General features: G+C 30.2%; 2 protein-coding genes across 7 annotated transcripts in view; one reads left to right on the top strand and one right to left on the bottom strand.

Moving 5' to 3' along the window:
• The window catches only part of LOC132938657 (uncharacterized), a 35,099-nt gene that overhangs the window by 6,405 nt on the left and 14,191 nt on the right, over positions 1–14,503 (top strand). The window lies entirely within an intron of this gene.
• Positions 4,527–13,145, bottom strand: LOC132938711 (GTPase-activating protein skywalker-like). 6 transcript variants are annotated; one of them, XM_061005712.1, is made up of 9 exons: positions 10,141–10,160; positions 9,953–10,084; positions 9,730–9,852; positions 9,351–9,493; positions 9,106–9,275; positions 8,857–9,033; positions 8,758–8,798; positions 8,551–8,667; positions 4,527–5,574 (listed from the first exon to the last, which is right to left on the bottom strand). In XM_061005712.1, exons 2-9 carry the CDS (start codon positions 10,065–10,067, stop codon positions 5,171–5,173), a joined length of 1,290 nt encoding a protein of 429 aa, XP_060861695.1. In that variant the 5' UTR covers positions 10,068–10,084; positions 10,141–10,160; the 3' UTR covers positions 4,527–5,170. The 6 variants fall into 6 exon arrangements, 5 of the variants coding, with proteins under 5 accessions (XP_060861695.1, XP_060861693.1, XP_060861696.1 ...); XM_061005710.1 differs by lacking the exon at positions 10,141–10,160 and adding an exon at positions 12,768–13,145 and having other exon boundaries at positions 4,528–5,574; XM_061005711.1 differs by lacking the exon at positions 10,141–10,160 and adding an exon at positions 10,163–10,303 and having other exon boundaries at positions 4,529–5,574.

Raw genomic sequence — 14,503 nt, 5'->3', positions numbered from 1 at the left:
CACTACAAACAATATTGTAACACCAATTCATACCTCCCTATATTTCTTAAAAAATCGATTATGGTAAAATAATTACAATACTATATACCTACTGACTACACGTCTACATAGGCGGCGCAGGTACATATTATTATTGTATTAATAATTACTATAGGGAAATGGCTTTGTTAATGGTTTTTGTCACGGATATTATAACAGCTGACGACATCTCTGGCCAACATGAGTTTTGCAAGGACCTTCTTATACAAAACACACCTGTTGAAAGGTTTTACGGTCTTTTCATTTTCATTTTTATATTCATATAATTGTAGGTATCAATTTGTGTTTGAAAATCATGTTGATCGACTGATCATATAATTAAAGTACATAATATTGTCGTCGGTTATCTTTAATATTATATTACAGACTACAGAGTAATGGTAATTATTTGAGTTTACAATAATTATCAAATATTACAAGAATAATATGTCAGGACTTATTACCTAAATTATTTAGTAATCTATAATCAGTACGTTATTAAGTTATTTTTATCTTGCATACATTATTTGCGTGCATGATGTGACCTATCAACATATTAATGTAATAATGTTTGTTATTTCTTTTATTTATTAAACTCTGATCTTTCTAATCGTACTAAACCATTTCGAGTTAAAACTATAATATGCATATAACTATACAAGAAGATCGTTTCGATGAGTTATGAAAATAAGAATTATTTTAAATCCATTATTCAAATACGGGTAATTTTGAATACCTACACATTACTTACATAGTATCATCAAACTAAAAATGATTTATTTACACTATTATTCTTATATATGTACATGGGCGTAAATAGGATTTAATAGTTAGGTAGTATACCTAATACAGGGGCTAGAGTACTAGAAAATCAAAGTTAAAAATAACCCATGGGGTGCAATGCCTCCCCCACATTATGATAGTCACTAGAGTTTAGTAGTCACAGGGACTAGGAAGTGTTGTAAATATAAGTCAAAAATGAACCATAGAGTAAAAGCTCCTCCCCCCTCTTGGTTGAAAATAAAATATAAATAATAAAGTAAGTATAATATAGGTAGATATCCGCCTATATTTAGATGCAAATGTTCATAAAATATCATGAGCGATAATTCTCTTTGTATATTATTTATAGCCGGGTCGCTGCGATAGTCGATTCTAATGTATGTTTTGATCCTCCTAATACTTAAATTCTTCTAGGTACCTACCATCCACAATATGAATTTAGGTATTGTATAATTATTAAAAATTTTACGCATTGAACCCATGAGATTTCTTTTTTCTATGCGTTATTTAAGTTTTGACCGAGAGTGGCTAAAAAGTAAAACATTTAAGGGTGCTAAAAACGTATATGGGACTCTATCCCCCCCCCCGCCCTCCAGACCACACCTGGTTACGCAGATGCTCGTACAACAATATTAAATTATAATGATCATTGCCATTTCAATTAGCCTGTATTTTAGTAATATAATAGTAGAGTTCTGTAGAGTACTGTAGAATACCTGCTTACTATTATTTTAACGTTAACTGTTCAAGAAAACAATTCGGGCACAATTTTCACGTGAAGCACCTGTGTATAATACCTATCAAGTGGGTAATCCACTCGGGCAAGTGTCGTTATCGTTTTAAATTCGAATACGATTAAAATGACCTACATCGTGACGCGCTGATAAGGAAGTAATATTGTAATAGTCAATGTTTACTACTTCTGAGTTTGATCATTATACCCGCCTATGAAAATCTAACGTAGGTAATGCGATTTTTAAGACTATTCGACAAATCACTAATCAGCACGTATGTGTCGTATGATGACTGACTATAATTATAGGTACCGATAGTAGGACGTAAGGTGCTTATAATAAAGTTACCAGACTTTCGCAGTATTGACGTAAATATTGTCCGGTAGTTGGGAAAAAAATCTCCGACTCATAAATTAAGGCAATAATGCGACGGGCACGTTAAGTTTAATTATATTTATTTTTTTTTTATTATAAAACAAAAATATATACAATTTGTAATAATTTAAACAATGGGTAATATGGGGGGTACAAGTATACAAGACGGGACGGCATGATAGAAGGGGGGCGTCCAATGGGTCTACTTCAATGAGTTCAATTATATATAAATAATTTATAATAATAATATATTAATATCACATAAAAATATTAAAACAAAATTATTTGTAATTAAGCACGATTACACATTTACACCACAGAATAGATTACATTTTAATCTATTCTGTTATTATATACTTTTAAGTATTTTTTAAGTAAAAATTAAGAAAATAATATATATGATGATTATATTACTATATCTATAGGTCATTTCAATTTATAGTCCTTTCTAATGTTATGAGTGATTGATTTTGACAACTACCTAATTGGTCAGTTGGAGACATTGGAGTTACATCTTGATCGCGTTAATTTTGAGTACCTATAGATACTGTTAAAAAAGCCGAAAGTTAAGGGACCAAAAAGACCATCGTTAAGGGATTTTCTCCGCAATTCGTATTGTCTACATAGCCACATGTGATATGTCATGTTGGGAGTATACTACTTGCGCCCGAAATTGTTATCAGTAGGTGAGTTGCGTCCCTCAAAAAAAGGTTCAAAAAAGTCATAGTCTATTTGCGTCCCGGTATACCTTTTTTTGTAACATAATTGCGTCCCGAAAATATCGATATAATCGATATCAAAATTTAAATTAAAAAAAATACATTGATGTTTATTTTAATTTATATAATATAGAAGTATAAATAAAAAAAAAACTCATAGGTATGTTATGATAATAACTTTTGTCATGATATTTATGGTAATAATAATATTAATAATACAAAAATTCTTGTTTTACATTTTGTCATGATAATAATAATATGTAGTAATAATAAATTGTCAATTATTGATATGGAGTATGTGAAGTAGGGTCACTTATTAAATTGTCATGGACATCTAGTTTCATACAGCTTTTATTCGTACACTTCCATCGAAAATTGTTATTGATTAAAGTTTTATGATATCCAAACTTATAACTATCAATTAGGTATATAAAAAACCATTAATCGCGACCAATTTAGAACTACACATTTTTTCCATAGCTTAAAAAAAAAAAATAAATACAGTACAGTTTATGAATTATCGATTTTAGTGATTTTGGTAGATAATATCGATAATAAATATATAGCCGACTCGCGTACCGTAAACGGGAATTACTACCTGAAAAATACATCTTTTTTCGGGACGCAAGTACCATGTAGCCGTCATGTTATACGAATAAGACTAGATAGCACCAGGTGAATAACGAAATTGGCCGGGTAATGACGAAATCCCGATCATGATAAATTTACTATTGATACTTTATTCTAAATGACACTGCATAATGTTATTTGCGTCGTAGATTATAGGAACAGATCATTTGTTTGGAAGTTTACAGCAGTATTTAGAATGTCATCAACGGGCAGGAGACATGAGATAGTCAGATCACTAATATTTACAAGTGTCTTTTTTCGTTAATTTTGAACAAGTATGTGCATGTAGATAATAGATCCCATTTTTATATCATACAATACCTACCTATCTGTTATTGACAATTGATTGTTAAGATCAAACAAATTAACAAAAATCCTAGTGTTGTATACTTAGTAGGTACAACAAATTAACATAGATCATCTTTATGTAGGTAAGTTAAATTTACCAATTGAGTATTTTGGTACATTTATATACTTAAAAATATTGTGTTCTACTGATTTTTGTACAATTTGCTATGTTACACACTTGTAAGACGAAGACAACATATTATACGGGTGCAACATCCTCTTAATAAACTTAACTTGTTTTAATAATTACGTAAGCATAGGAGTGACAGCCAAATCAATATTTTCAATATTTGTTATCACAGATTTTTTCTTGTTGTTATTACCAATAATATAATCAAATATTATACAAAAAATATTATGTGTTATGACGAATATGATATCCGTAATAACAAATAATTTATTTGTTATAACGGATATAATCTCAACTTAATCTTATGGTGTCCAATTTTCAATAAATTATTGGTAATAACAGAAATTATATCCATTATAACACATAAATTAACTATGACAAAAAAAAAAACAACTGAAATAACAAATATTAAAAAATATTTTAGTATGATGCAATCCTATGGTTCTGTAAGGAAGTTATTTAGTTATAAGTTATAATAATTGGAAATTAATTTTAAGTTTTAATTACACTTTATATTCATTTAATTTTCTTTAAATCATATCTATCAGTTAACAAATAACAAGTAAAAACTGAAAAATGCTTCTATGATAGAATAATATAAGATCTATCACTTTAGAAAGTGTTCATAATTGATAAAAAAAATGTATTTAAAGTAAGACTAATAAAAGTAATTTAGTTTACATCAAAAGTCACTTAATTTAATCTGTTTTAAAATTATTCACATAAAAATAGTTTGGAAAATATTAATAAAATCATTGTACATATATATTGCATATAAAACCAGACCCTAATTATAAGCAATAATTTTAGAATAAAAGATTGGTTTTCTAATCAATGCTGTTAGGTATAAACCACTTATCATTTTAATTTATCTATGCTTAGTTTTTAAACATATATTAATAAACAAACCAATACATTTTATTAATGAAACCGAACACCATCAGCTAATATAATGTATAATACATTTAATAATTTTGTTTGTTGTATAAAGCTGTCTGTTAAATCAGGTGTCAATGTAATTTTTGTTTAATTATAAAAAATAAACATTTAATTTGTAAACATTTATCTAGTTTTTATTTATATTATTGATATTAATGTTTTTATAATAAACATGAATTATAATTTCAATCAAATGAATATTGACAGTGATAGTTCTAAATAATATGTACAATAATTTTGGAATTAAACTGTCAATTTATAAATAACTCTTAAAAATGTAATTACAATTATAAAAATGTCATAGGAATTGCAAGTGAGTATTTTATATATAAAAATATAATTGTATAGAATAAGAAAATTAATTACAATAACACATTTTTTTAAAAATTATATCATGTATCCATTAATGACTTTTCAGCGCAAAAAAAAACAATTCTTAAAATATAACACATGATACCCAATAAAAGTATCTTTAAAAAAATAAGTTACCAACTTTATCTTGGACCAAGATGAAAGCTTCTTCTGCGATGTGACTTACGTTCACGTAATGAGATATATTCCTGTCTTCTTACACTACATCTGAGTTCTAAGATATTATTAATTTTTTGTACGATATCTTCAGCTACTTTTTGTTCGGCTTCAAAATCATGGTGTTTAAAGTTACTCCATACAGCAGTTCCTTGTTGACTAGGGGCACTATCTCCAATACTAGAGCTTAATGCTGTACTATCATATACAAGTCTTAAGACAGCACGATTGTTGGATTTTGTTTCTGTAAGATCACATGCTACCACACAATCCATGTCATATGTAGCCGGCTTTTGTTTTGTCCATGGAAATTTAGAGCTAGATCTTTGCTTTACAACTGGGTCTAATTCTATTTTTTGGCCAGATATACCTAATGAAAGTAAAAATATTATGGTATTTATTATAAACTAATATTAATTTTTACCAAGCTTTTATACGTCATGTGTCTATTAGATTCTGAGCGGAGCGAGGAAGCTAGTGGTTTTACAATGTTTATTTTTTTTATCCTGTCAACAAGATTTCTACCAAAGGAGTGCTTAGATTAATTATAGCATCTTATCTTTTAGCAATATGGACCAAGATGGTACCTACTTTAGTGAGGTCGTTTTTCGATTTTCTCAATAGTTTTTTAACATTATGGGAAAAACCACCAAAATTTAAATTTAATAAATAAGTTCATTTTTAAATCCTTCTTTTAGTTTTGAGCGAAGCAAAGAAAGTAAAGGTTTTAGAATAATGTATCATTAAAAATGTGTTTTTTGTGGTTGTCATTATTCGGTGCAAAAATTTGATAAAATCTTCAACATTGAAGGTGGTTTTTGGTTGTTAATTTTATCTATTCGGTTAATTTTTTCAATAATTTAAAAAAACTTACAAATAACAGCAGAAAAACCCCAGTTTTTAATTGATTGGTATTTTTACTGAATTTTGAATGGAAGAACAGTAGGTTTAATGTCTTGTAATATTTACTAACTATCTATATTATCATATTCAATACTATTCATGATGTATTATTTTTTTTTAAAAGTATTTTGGCTCTTTTTAAAGAAACACAACACAAAAAAAAAGTTCTTCAAATTTTTTTTTCTAATGTTAAATTATTATAGCTACATATAAGATATAGGATCATAGTCCCAGGATTTTACTTCAGGTGCAGCATAGATGGCTAATTTCTAAATGTTAGGGGTATAGGGAATGTGTACGAAGTTAGATTTACTGAGTATCAATGAACCATAATCTACTTTAGACTATTATATATAATTGTTGAAACTAGTAAGATAGTAATTTCCTTTCCTCTGAACATAGTTTTTGTTTATATGATAATTATAGATGTGATCGTGACTATATAAATACCACTGTTTGCCTTCTTCCCCTTAATCCTGGCTTGATCATCAGAACTACGAGCTAACAACTATCCAGTGTCGGGTAAATTACTTTCGATAAAAAAATCAATTACGTTACTCATTACATTAAATATTTTTATTATCCGCGTTACCCAACATTATTTTTATCACGTTATGTTACTTTTTCATTCAAAAAGTTATGCGTAACGAATAGTTACTTTTTCAAAATTTAACGTCAAAAATCAGTCCATAACGAATATAATAAGTAATAGGTATACTATTAATTATTATATATAAATTGTATAGTAGTATATGTAAGACATTGATTAAGTAGGTACACTATATTGATAATGGATGAATGTAATACGCATGAATAAAATTTCTGTATCTTTTATAATATTCATCATTATTATTTAAAGCTTTCAGAATAGTAAATATATTTTACAGATTTTAAATTTTTCTCGAATAACCTAAACCTTAGTTTATGTACTGCACTCTACATTCATAACTTATTATCCATAGAAATTACTTTTAATAGAAATTTCATTACAGTTGCGTTAATTTAAATAAATTATAATGAAATTACTACAGCGTTACTGGCGACTGCAATAGTAATTTCGTTACAGTAATTTGTAATTTTTGTTACGTTACTACCCAACACTGTAACTAACAACTAAGTTCATGATCAGAACAATAGATTGTGAAATAACAAAGATATATAAATTATAAAATATCTACCTTATGAGTAATGAATAATTATATGATTTCAACTAGTAAAATTAAGTAGTGGTTTAAATGTCAGGTGCAGAGGCTGTACCCGTAGGACCGCCTATGCTACGGATATATTAAATGATTTGGTGAAAATCCGATGTAAAAAAAAAATTACTTTAAGAGACATTAAAAAACGTAGAATATCCGCATGATGTCATTAGGCCCAACTCATTGTAATTGCCTATTATATACGTGTGAAAGTTCCTCACTTCACATAAATTTACCAATCTAAAAATTTTATTTTTTAAATCAAGTTTACATATAAATGTGTGATTATATGTGTCTAAGACGATAAAAGTATCAGAAATTCAATATAACGATTAGTTTTTAAATATTAATAAATTTTTAGGGCCAGTTGTAACGTCTACAGTTAAACTGCGATTACGCTTAACAGATATTTAACCGGGCAAATTCGGCCAGCTAAATTCTGGTTAACTTTAATTGGAGATGGTACAACTGGCCCTAAAAGTGATATTTTGGATAAACGGCGCGTCATGGCCATTAAAATATAAAATAAAAATTCAAGTATATCTCTTTTAAGATTTTTAATATTTAAAAAACCAAACGTTATATTTGAAATCTGATACTTGTGTCGTCTCAAACACATACAACCACACATTTATATGTAAATTAAATTTCAAAAATAAAACTATTAGGTTGGTAAATTGTGAGAGGAATTTTTATATGTATAAGATGGCAATTATGATGAGCCGGGTCCAATGACGTCACGTGCCTTTACCAATATTGCTCATAACTTATTGAATAATGTGGGTAGAAACATAAAACCTATACCATTATTCTTTGAATTGAACATTTTTTCAAATTAAAAAACACTTTTGTGTTGTGTTCTCTTTTAAGCTATGTTTTTTAAGACAATTGTATACTTTTTAAAATGTATTTACGATATAGGTCCAACTGCAGTGGCGTAGCGAATCATGTTTTTCTGGGGGGGGGGGGGTTGGATGGTGGTGGGTCATAACCTCATAAAGCCCACATACACGGTCAGTCTTTAAATTTTATTTTGGGTGCTACCCCACCACCCTATTTGAGCATATGAGTATCGTATACATCAGTTGGAGTAAGGTGGGGTAGGTCATGAATAATTTGTTCGCTTCCATATGATTTAAATTTTGCTACGCCACTGGGTCCAAGCAAATTTGATCATGGCCTAAGAGCTTGATAATTTTGTTAATTTAAAAACATTACAACAGGTTTGAGTATTTATTACTTACCTAAATGTATTTCTATTTTTGCTCTAACTTTATTCAAAATATTCACATGGTATAATTGGTATAAAGGCGCTTCAATAGCAAGAAGTTTATTTAACTCTCCTTCTAGTTGTTGTTGAGCTAGATGAAATAACAAACAATAAACTTACATAAGGAAAAGAATGAGACTAATTGTCTTTTAAATAAAAGAATTGAAGCAAATATTTTTACCTTTAGTGTTTACATTTTCACTTAAGACAGAATTTCCATCCCTAAAAAAAGAATTTGTTTCAGTTATAATAGTTATAATTTTTAAGGAAATCATCTTACTGTGATGTAGGGGAATGATTTGAAGTAGCTGGTGCTAATTTACTGTCACGTTCAACAATAGCTAAGAACCCAAATCCAAATTTAGCAACAGTTTCTCGAGAGTCTAAACATGGAAAGTCAAAATCAACCTCACCGTCATCTTCTGCTATATATAGAGCATAACAATCAACACTATCCCTAGTTATTAAACAAAAATATTTAGTTAATTTTTTTAAATTATAAATGCTATCTTTTATAAATGTATATTACTTCAAGGTGCAATCTTGATATTCAATAGTACATTTCCAGCATACCAATCCAATTAGATCATGTACTTTTGCAGTGGCTATAATTGATACTTGCATAGGATAGTTACGGCGTTCTAAATTCAGCATAGTTATAAATATGCCATACTTCCGAGTGGCTTCACCTAGCTGGGCCTAAAGACATTTTTAATATTAAATATAATATATTATTTTATAAAAAAAAAAAAAAAAATGTTAAATTGAATTTACATTTCCATCATATTTAGAATATTCTCGAAATGGATTCATTGGTAGGTATGGGCAAGCTTTCAATAACTTAGACAATTCAGAAACATAATTCTTTTTTTGGTGACTGATATCTTTTTTAGGAAATAGTTCAGCCTTTTCTTCATCTATATGTTTAAAAATCATTATTAATAATATTATAATTACTAATTATTAATATATAAAATACATAAGCAAGAAAAAATATATTGAAAAGGTTAATTATTTATCTGATATTGATACTAATAAAGTTGTAGAAATTTCCACATTTGAGTACCAATTTATTTGTATTTAAACATTAATTTTTCATTTTATTAACAACTAATTTTAAATCATAAATATTTTCTATTTCTGTTTGAAATACCTGTAAGGGAAACAGGTGTTATTTCCCATTTTACATGGCGCACATTAGCAGATTTTATCATATTTCTTTGCAGACGTTCTAACTGAACTGACGTATGAGATCGCTGACGTCGAACTCCAAATTCTTTAAAAATATAAACTAATTAATAATTATTTAAACAAATAGAAGATAATATGTACTATTTTAGATTCTGAGCGAAGCGATGAATGTATTTTTATTTTACCAGTGTGAATATCAAGTGATTCTGCCAATTCTTCTTCTTCTTCATTATCTTCAATTCCTGGATATGTGTCATATTTTGATGTGGATATTGTTTGAAGTACATTTTCTCCACCCATAACCACCTCGCTAATCCCTATAAATAATGTTGTATAAAAAAAATATCCAAATATACACATGAAGTGTAATTACTAAAATATAAACATAAAGAAACCTTGAATAGAATAATGTTAAGTATACAATCATGGTCACCAACTCTTCACAGCATTGCACCTCCAAAGCCATAAACTTCCAACACTTTGATTTCAAAATCTTTCCCAGGACAAAGTGGTGGATTATTAAACGTTGAGCAGCTATCTGATTTTCCAAATCTTATATTTTCATCCATCCAAATAGCTTGACCATCACCACCACCGATAGTTATCATTTTAGAATCAGCAGCCATAAAAAGTTCATTTGAATGACAAACATTATCATTTTCCATACCAACCCATGGATATTTTGATCTTTCAGGAAACAAGCTAAATAGAAATGTTTCTCCTGTTCCAAAATATGCTGTCCTGTTTCCTCTATCATCTTTTCTATTCCTCTCAAGCCATTTAGTTGAGCAATAAGCACCAAACACATCATCAGAACAAGTTTTAATTATTAACAATGTTGGTTCGTGTTGTTCGACTCTAAAATAAAATGTAGTCAAGCTGCATCCATGCTCTTCTGTAGTGTATAATAAAATTGGTTGATACATTGTAATTCTCATTGGTAACCATGACCAAAGCGTGAAAAGTTCTCGTGTACTAAGTGTATGTGACAGAAGCTGAATATTTACTTGGGACTGACTGGTAGGCAAGTTTTCACTCGATCGAGACCTTATTAACTGATGTGAATTTGACATAATGGCTTTTGACTTCATTGACATTTCAGTTTTAACAAAAATTCTATGCAAATATGCAGCACTTAATGCTCGAATATTAAATGCTGTTTTTAATAACTTATTAGGACTAACAGGCATTTGTCTGCAAAATTTCATTAAAGTGGCTTCTAATCCATTATTAAGAGCTTCTAAAGCCCAAGGAGAATTTCTTTTACAAGAATTTTTATGAAAAAGCTTTAGTATAGCCATAGCAATTCTATATAATACTTTTATACCTTCATGTAAGTAACAGTCCATAACTCTTACAATGTGATGAAATGGAAGGCCTTGAAAAATCCACCACATCCAATCGGTATATACATGTTCCATTTTAGTTGCCGAACAGAATTTCGTTAAATTAATTGAAGCACCACTTGCATGTTTCCTTGTAACTCGCATTACGGTTCTCCAAGTGACTTCGTATAATGATTTTGTTTGAGTCATAAAAACTAATCTTTTTGAAGATACAAGACTAGTTAAACTATTATAACATTCTTCTTCAGGCATGAAGTGTAAAAATAATGAGACTAAAGAATAAATTGCTGGACTATAAGTAATATCAGGACATGCAAACCCAAGTACACATACTACTCGGTCTGCAACTTCTTTACCGACAGCAGTTAAATGATAAATATGTCTATGTTTGGAATCAACAAAAGGTGGCAATATACTAGTTTTATCTGGTAACTCTTTAGTACCAAATAATTGGATGACTAGATCCCAGTAAAAACCTTCAGTCATATTATTGTTGTTGTGCTGTTTACACAGTGCCGACCATAGTTGAGAGCGAATCATGTTATCGGCAGGCCAATGGTGGCTACGTAATAGTTTTTTAACTTCCTTGTGGCGTCCATTAGTAATGAGATGTTGGATTTCACTAAATGTCTTGTTTGGCTGCTTCTTAGTAATTGTGCATTCCGGGATAACGAATGGAATACTGTCAACATTGACTAGCGATTGGAATGGCTGGTAATCGAGATCATTGATAATGACCATGATTTCTTCTCGGATACAGTTTTGAAGTCCAAAATTATATATTGGGTATGCTCAAAAATGTAACAGTAGGTAGGTTAACTGAATTAAATTAAAAATAAGTATTATTAATAAAAAAAAAACGATTAAGTTAAAACCATTGCTTTATAGCACTTGTAATGACGAGAGTTGGAAAACAATTCACGATAAGATAAAAAAAAAATATGACATTAAAACGTTACATCGGACTATACACAGATCACGATTGTTGTTTACTTGCACCGATTGGATTCTGTACCTGGGCGGTCCAGATTTTAAGTATAAAACGATGTAGGATTTCTGTTTGGGCAGACGACGACGACGATGATCGTTGAATCGTACGGAATAATAATAACATTAACAGCCAACAGTAATGGAATATAATCAAGTATAAACAGCCAGTTCAGTCGAATGGTAATCGGAAAACGTAAAAAAAAAATATGGCGTAAAAAATGGAATACGGAACGCGGCGAGGAATTTCTAGGCAATTACCTAGTGTTTTTTTTTTTTTTTTATTTTAAACGCTAGAAAAAAACTTTCGTTGAAAAAAATTTTCTCCAGATAACCATGCCCCACCCTTGGACACCTTGATAGTACACAGTGTTACCTGCTCGAATGGTCTTGCTCCGTAAACATAAACGCGTTTAATACGTCCCATACCTAGTCTGTCTGTTTGTTTTCATTGCGGTCGTTGGCACATTAACTTACTAGTAGTAGTAGTAAGTTACTACTCTGTCCATTAGTTCTACCCACCTACCGCGTCCTGTACTGGCCACCCATGATAATAAAAAATATATTATGATACAACAATAACAGTAATCTTGCGACAGAGATCGACTCGTCGGCGGCCGCGCGCCACGATTTCGGTAACATTATTATTTGCATTATTAACGATTACCTGTGTCGTCGGACGATATGAACGAGTTTCTGATGTGAGAGAGAAGCCAATGTTTGCTGTCGTAGAGCGCCATTATTTCACGCTGCCGAACGGCGTACACGAGTGCTGAAAAATTCGTCGACGTCCAACATCGGACTCTTTCCGCAGCCGGGCCCGGGCGACCGCGGCGAAAATAGTATGCGATATTTTAATTTGCCAAACGTATCAAACCGAATAAACCGATACAAAAATCAAAACGTTCACTACTACAATTTTTTTTTTAAAAGTGTATCGTGATAAGGCCGATACGATATATTGATAAGCAAAAGATCCAGTGCCGACGTTTTGTCGTTTTGTTCGCTCGGCAGATATTGCGAGATTTACCGTTTATAATTACGTGCTACTCGATTCTCGAATACCTGTCCAGTGACTGTGACTTGTCTCTACCCTACCTACCTTGAGAGAAAATTCCATTTAAGGATCATTCACAAGAATTCTTGCATACGTGCACGTAAATCGTACACGAATCGTCGTTATGCACATAATACATTAGGTATTCTATATTTTTGTACCCGCCTATAACAATATACGTACATAGATATGGTTCTACGTCCATGTTTCATGGCATGTACCTACCTACCTAAATATTGCATTACGTCATATTATCTGCAACTTAAAAGTACGTCATGTACAGTAGTATTATAGTACCCGACTACCTACTACATAAACGACATGAAACGACCTTGGACAGATTAATATAGAAAATACTGGACACTTGTGGAATGCATACACATTGAGATTTATTGGGGAACACACTTAAAAAATTTACCAACACTATAAAAACACACACGTCTTATTGTCGTTACCCATTGGCTATTGGCATATTGCACTACACATAATATAATATATTTTATGTTTAGGACGTTAAGTATATGTAACTTGGCAACGTTACATTCTAAACGATTTTAGAACAGTGATATCTATATTTTAAATTTTTATTACCTACCTAATTAAATAAGTCTGTTTGTTGAGAGAAAATAGATCCAACATCCAAAATGTACTATATGAAAATTCAAAATCAATTTAATTATTTAGTTTTCGAGGAAATAAACATCTGAGCTGTGACTTATTACTAGTTTTCAGAACAACTTTTTTGTACCTACTACCTACTACCTATATAATACTATAACTATTAAAATAGATACCTATGTTATATGTGGTTATATTATGTTACATACTTACACCTCGTCGCCTCCACTACTGTTTAGCCATTATTCGGTATAATAGGACAATATGTACTATTAACATTTAAAAGGTAGGTCCATACCTACATAAATACCTAATATGTTGCATCCCATATATGTACGATGTATCTAATGTTATTGGAGGATTGGATTGGACACATGGGTTTGATAAATAATATAGTACTTTTTTGGGGATTAACCGATGACCCCAGAAGGCCTGACCGAGGTCATTATACTGTTCCAGGGAAATATACATATATGCGGGGCCAAGGATGGCGCAAGGTCTACTGTAAACCCTCTGAACACATAACAAATATTTTATTATTTTATATCGCTTATTACTAGACTATGGCTATAATAATCGAATAATGCGCATACAAAACACTCGGCACCATAGACCACGATCGCATGTATTGTAATTTGTAAATGCGTACCTATTATACAAGTGTAGTGAGTATATAAAAAAAGTGATAAATAAACACTAGTTTTTAAGTTATTTTTTAATTTTTTTCA

The sequence above is a fragment of the Metopolophium dirhodum genome, chromosome 2, assembly GCF_019925205.1.
Source record: "Metopolophium dirhodum isolate CAU chromosome 2, ASM1992520v1, whole genome shotgun sequence".
NCBI lineage: Eukaryota > Metazoa > Arthropoda > Insecta > Hemiptera > Aphididae > Metopolophium > Metopolophium dirhodum.
This window is presented reverse-complemented; position numbering and strand designations above follow the sequence as displayed.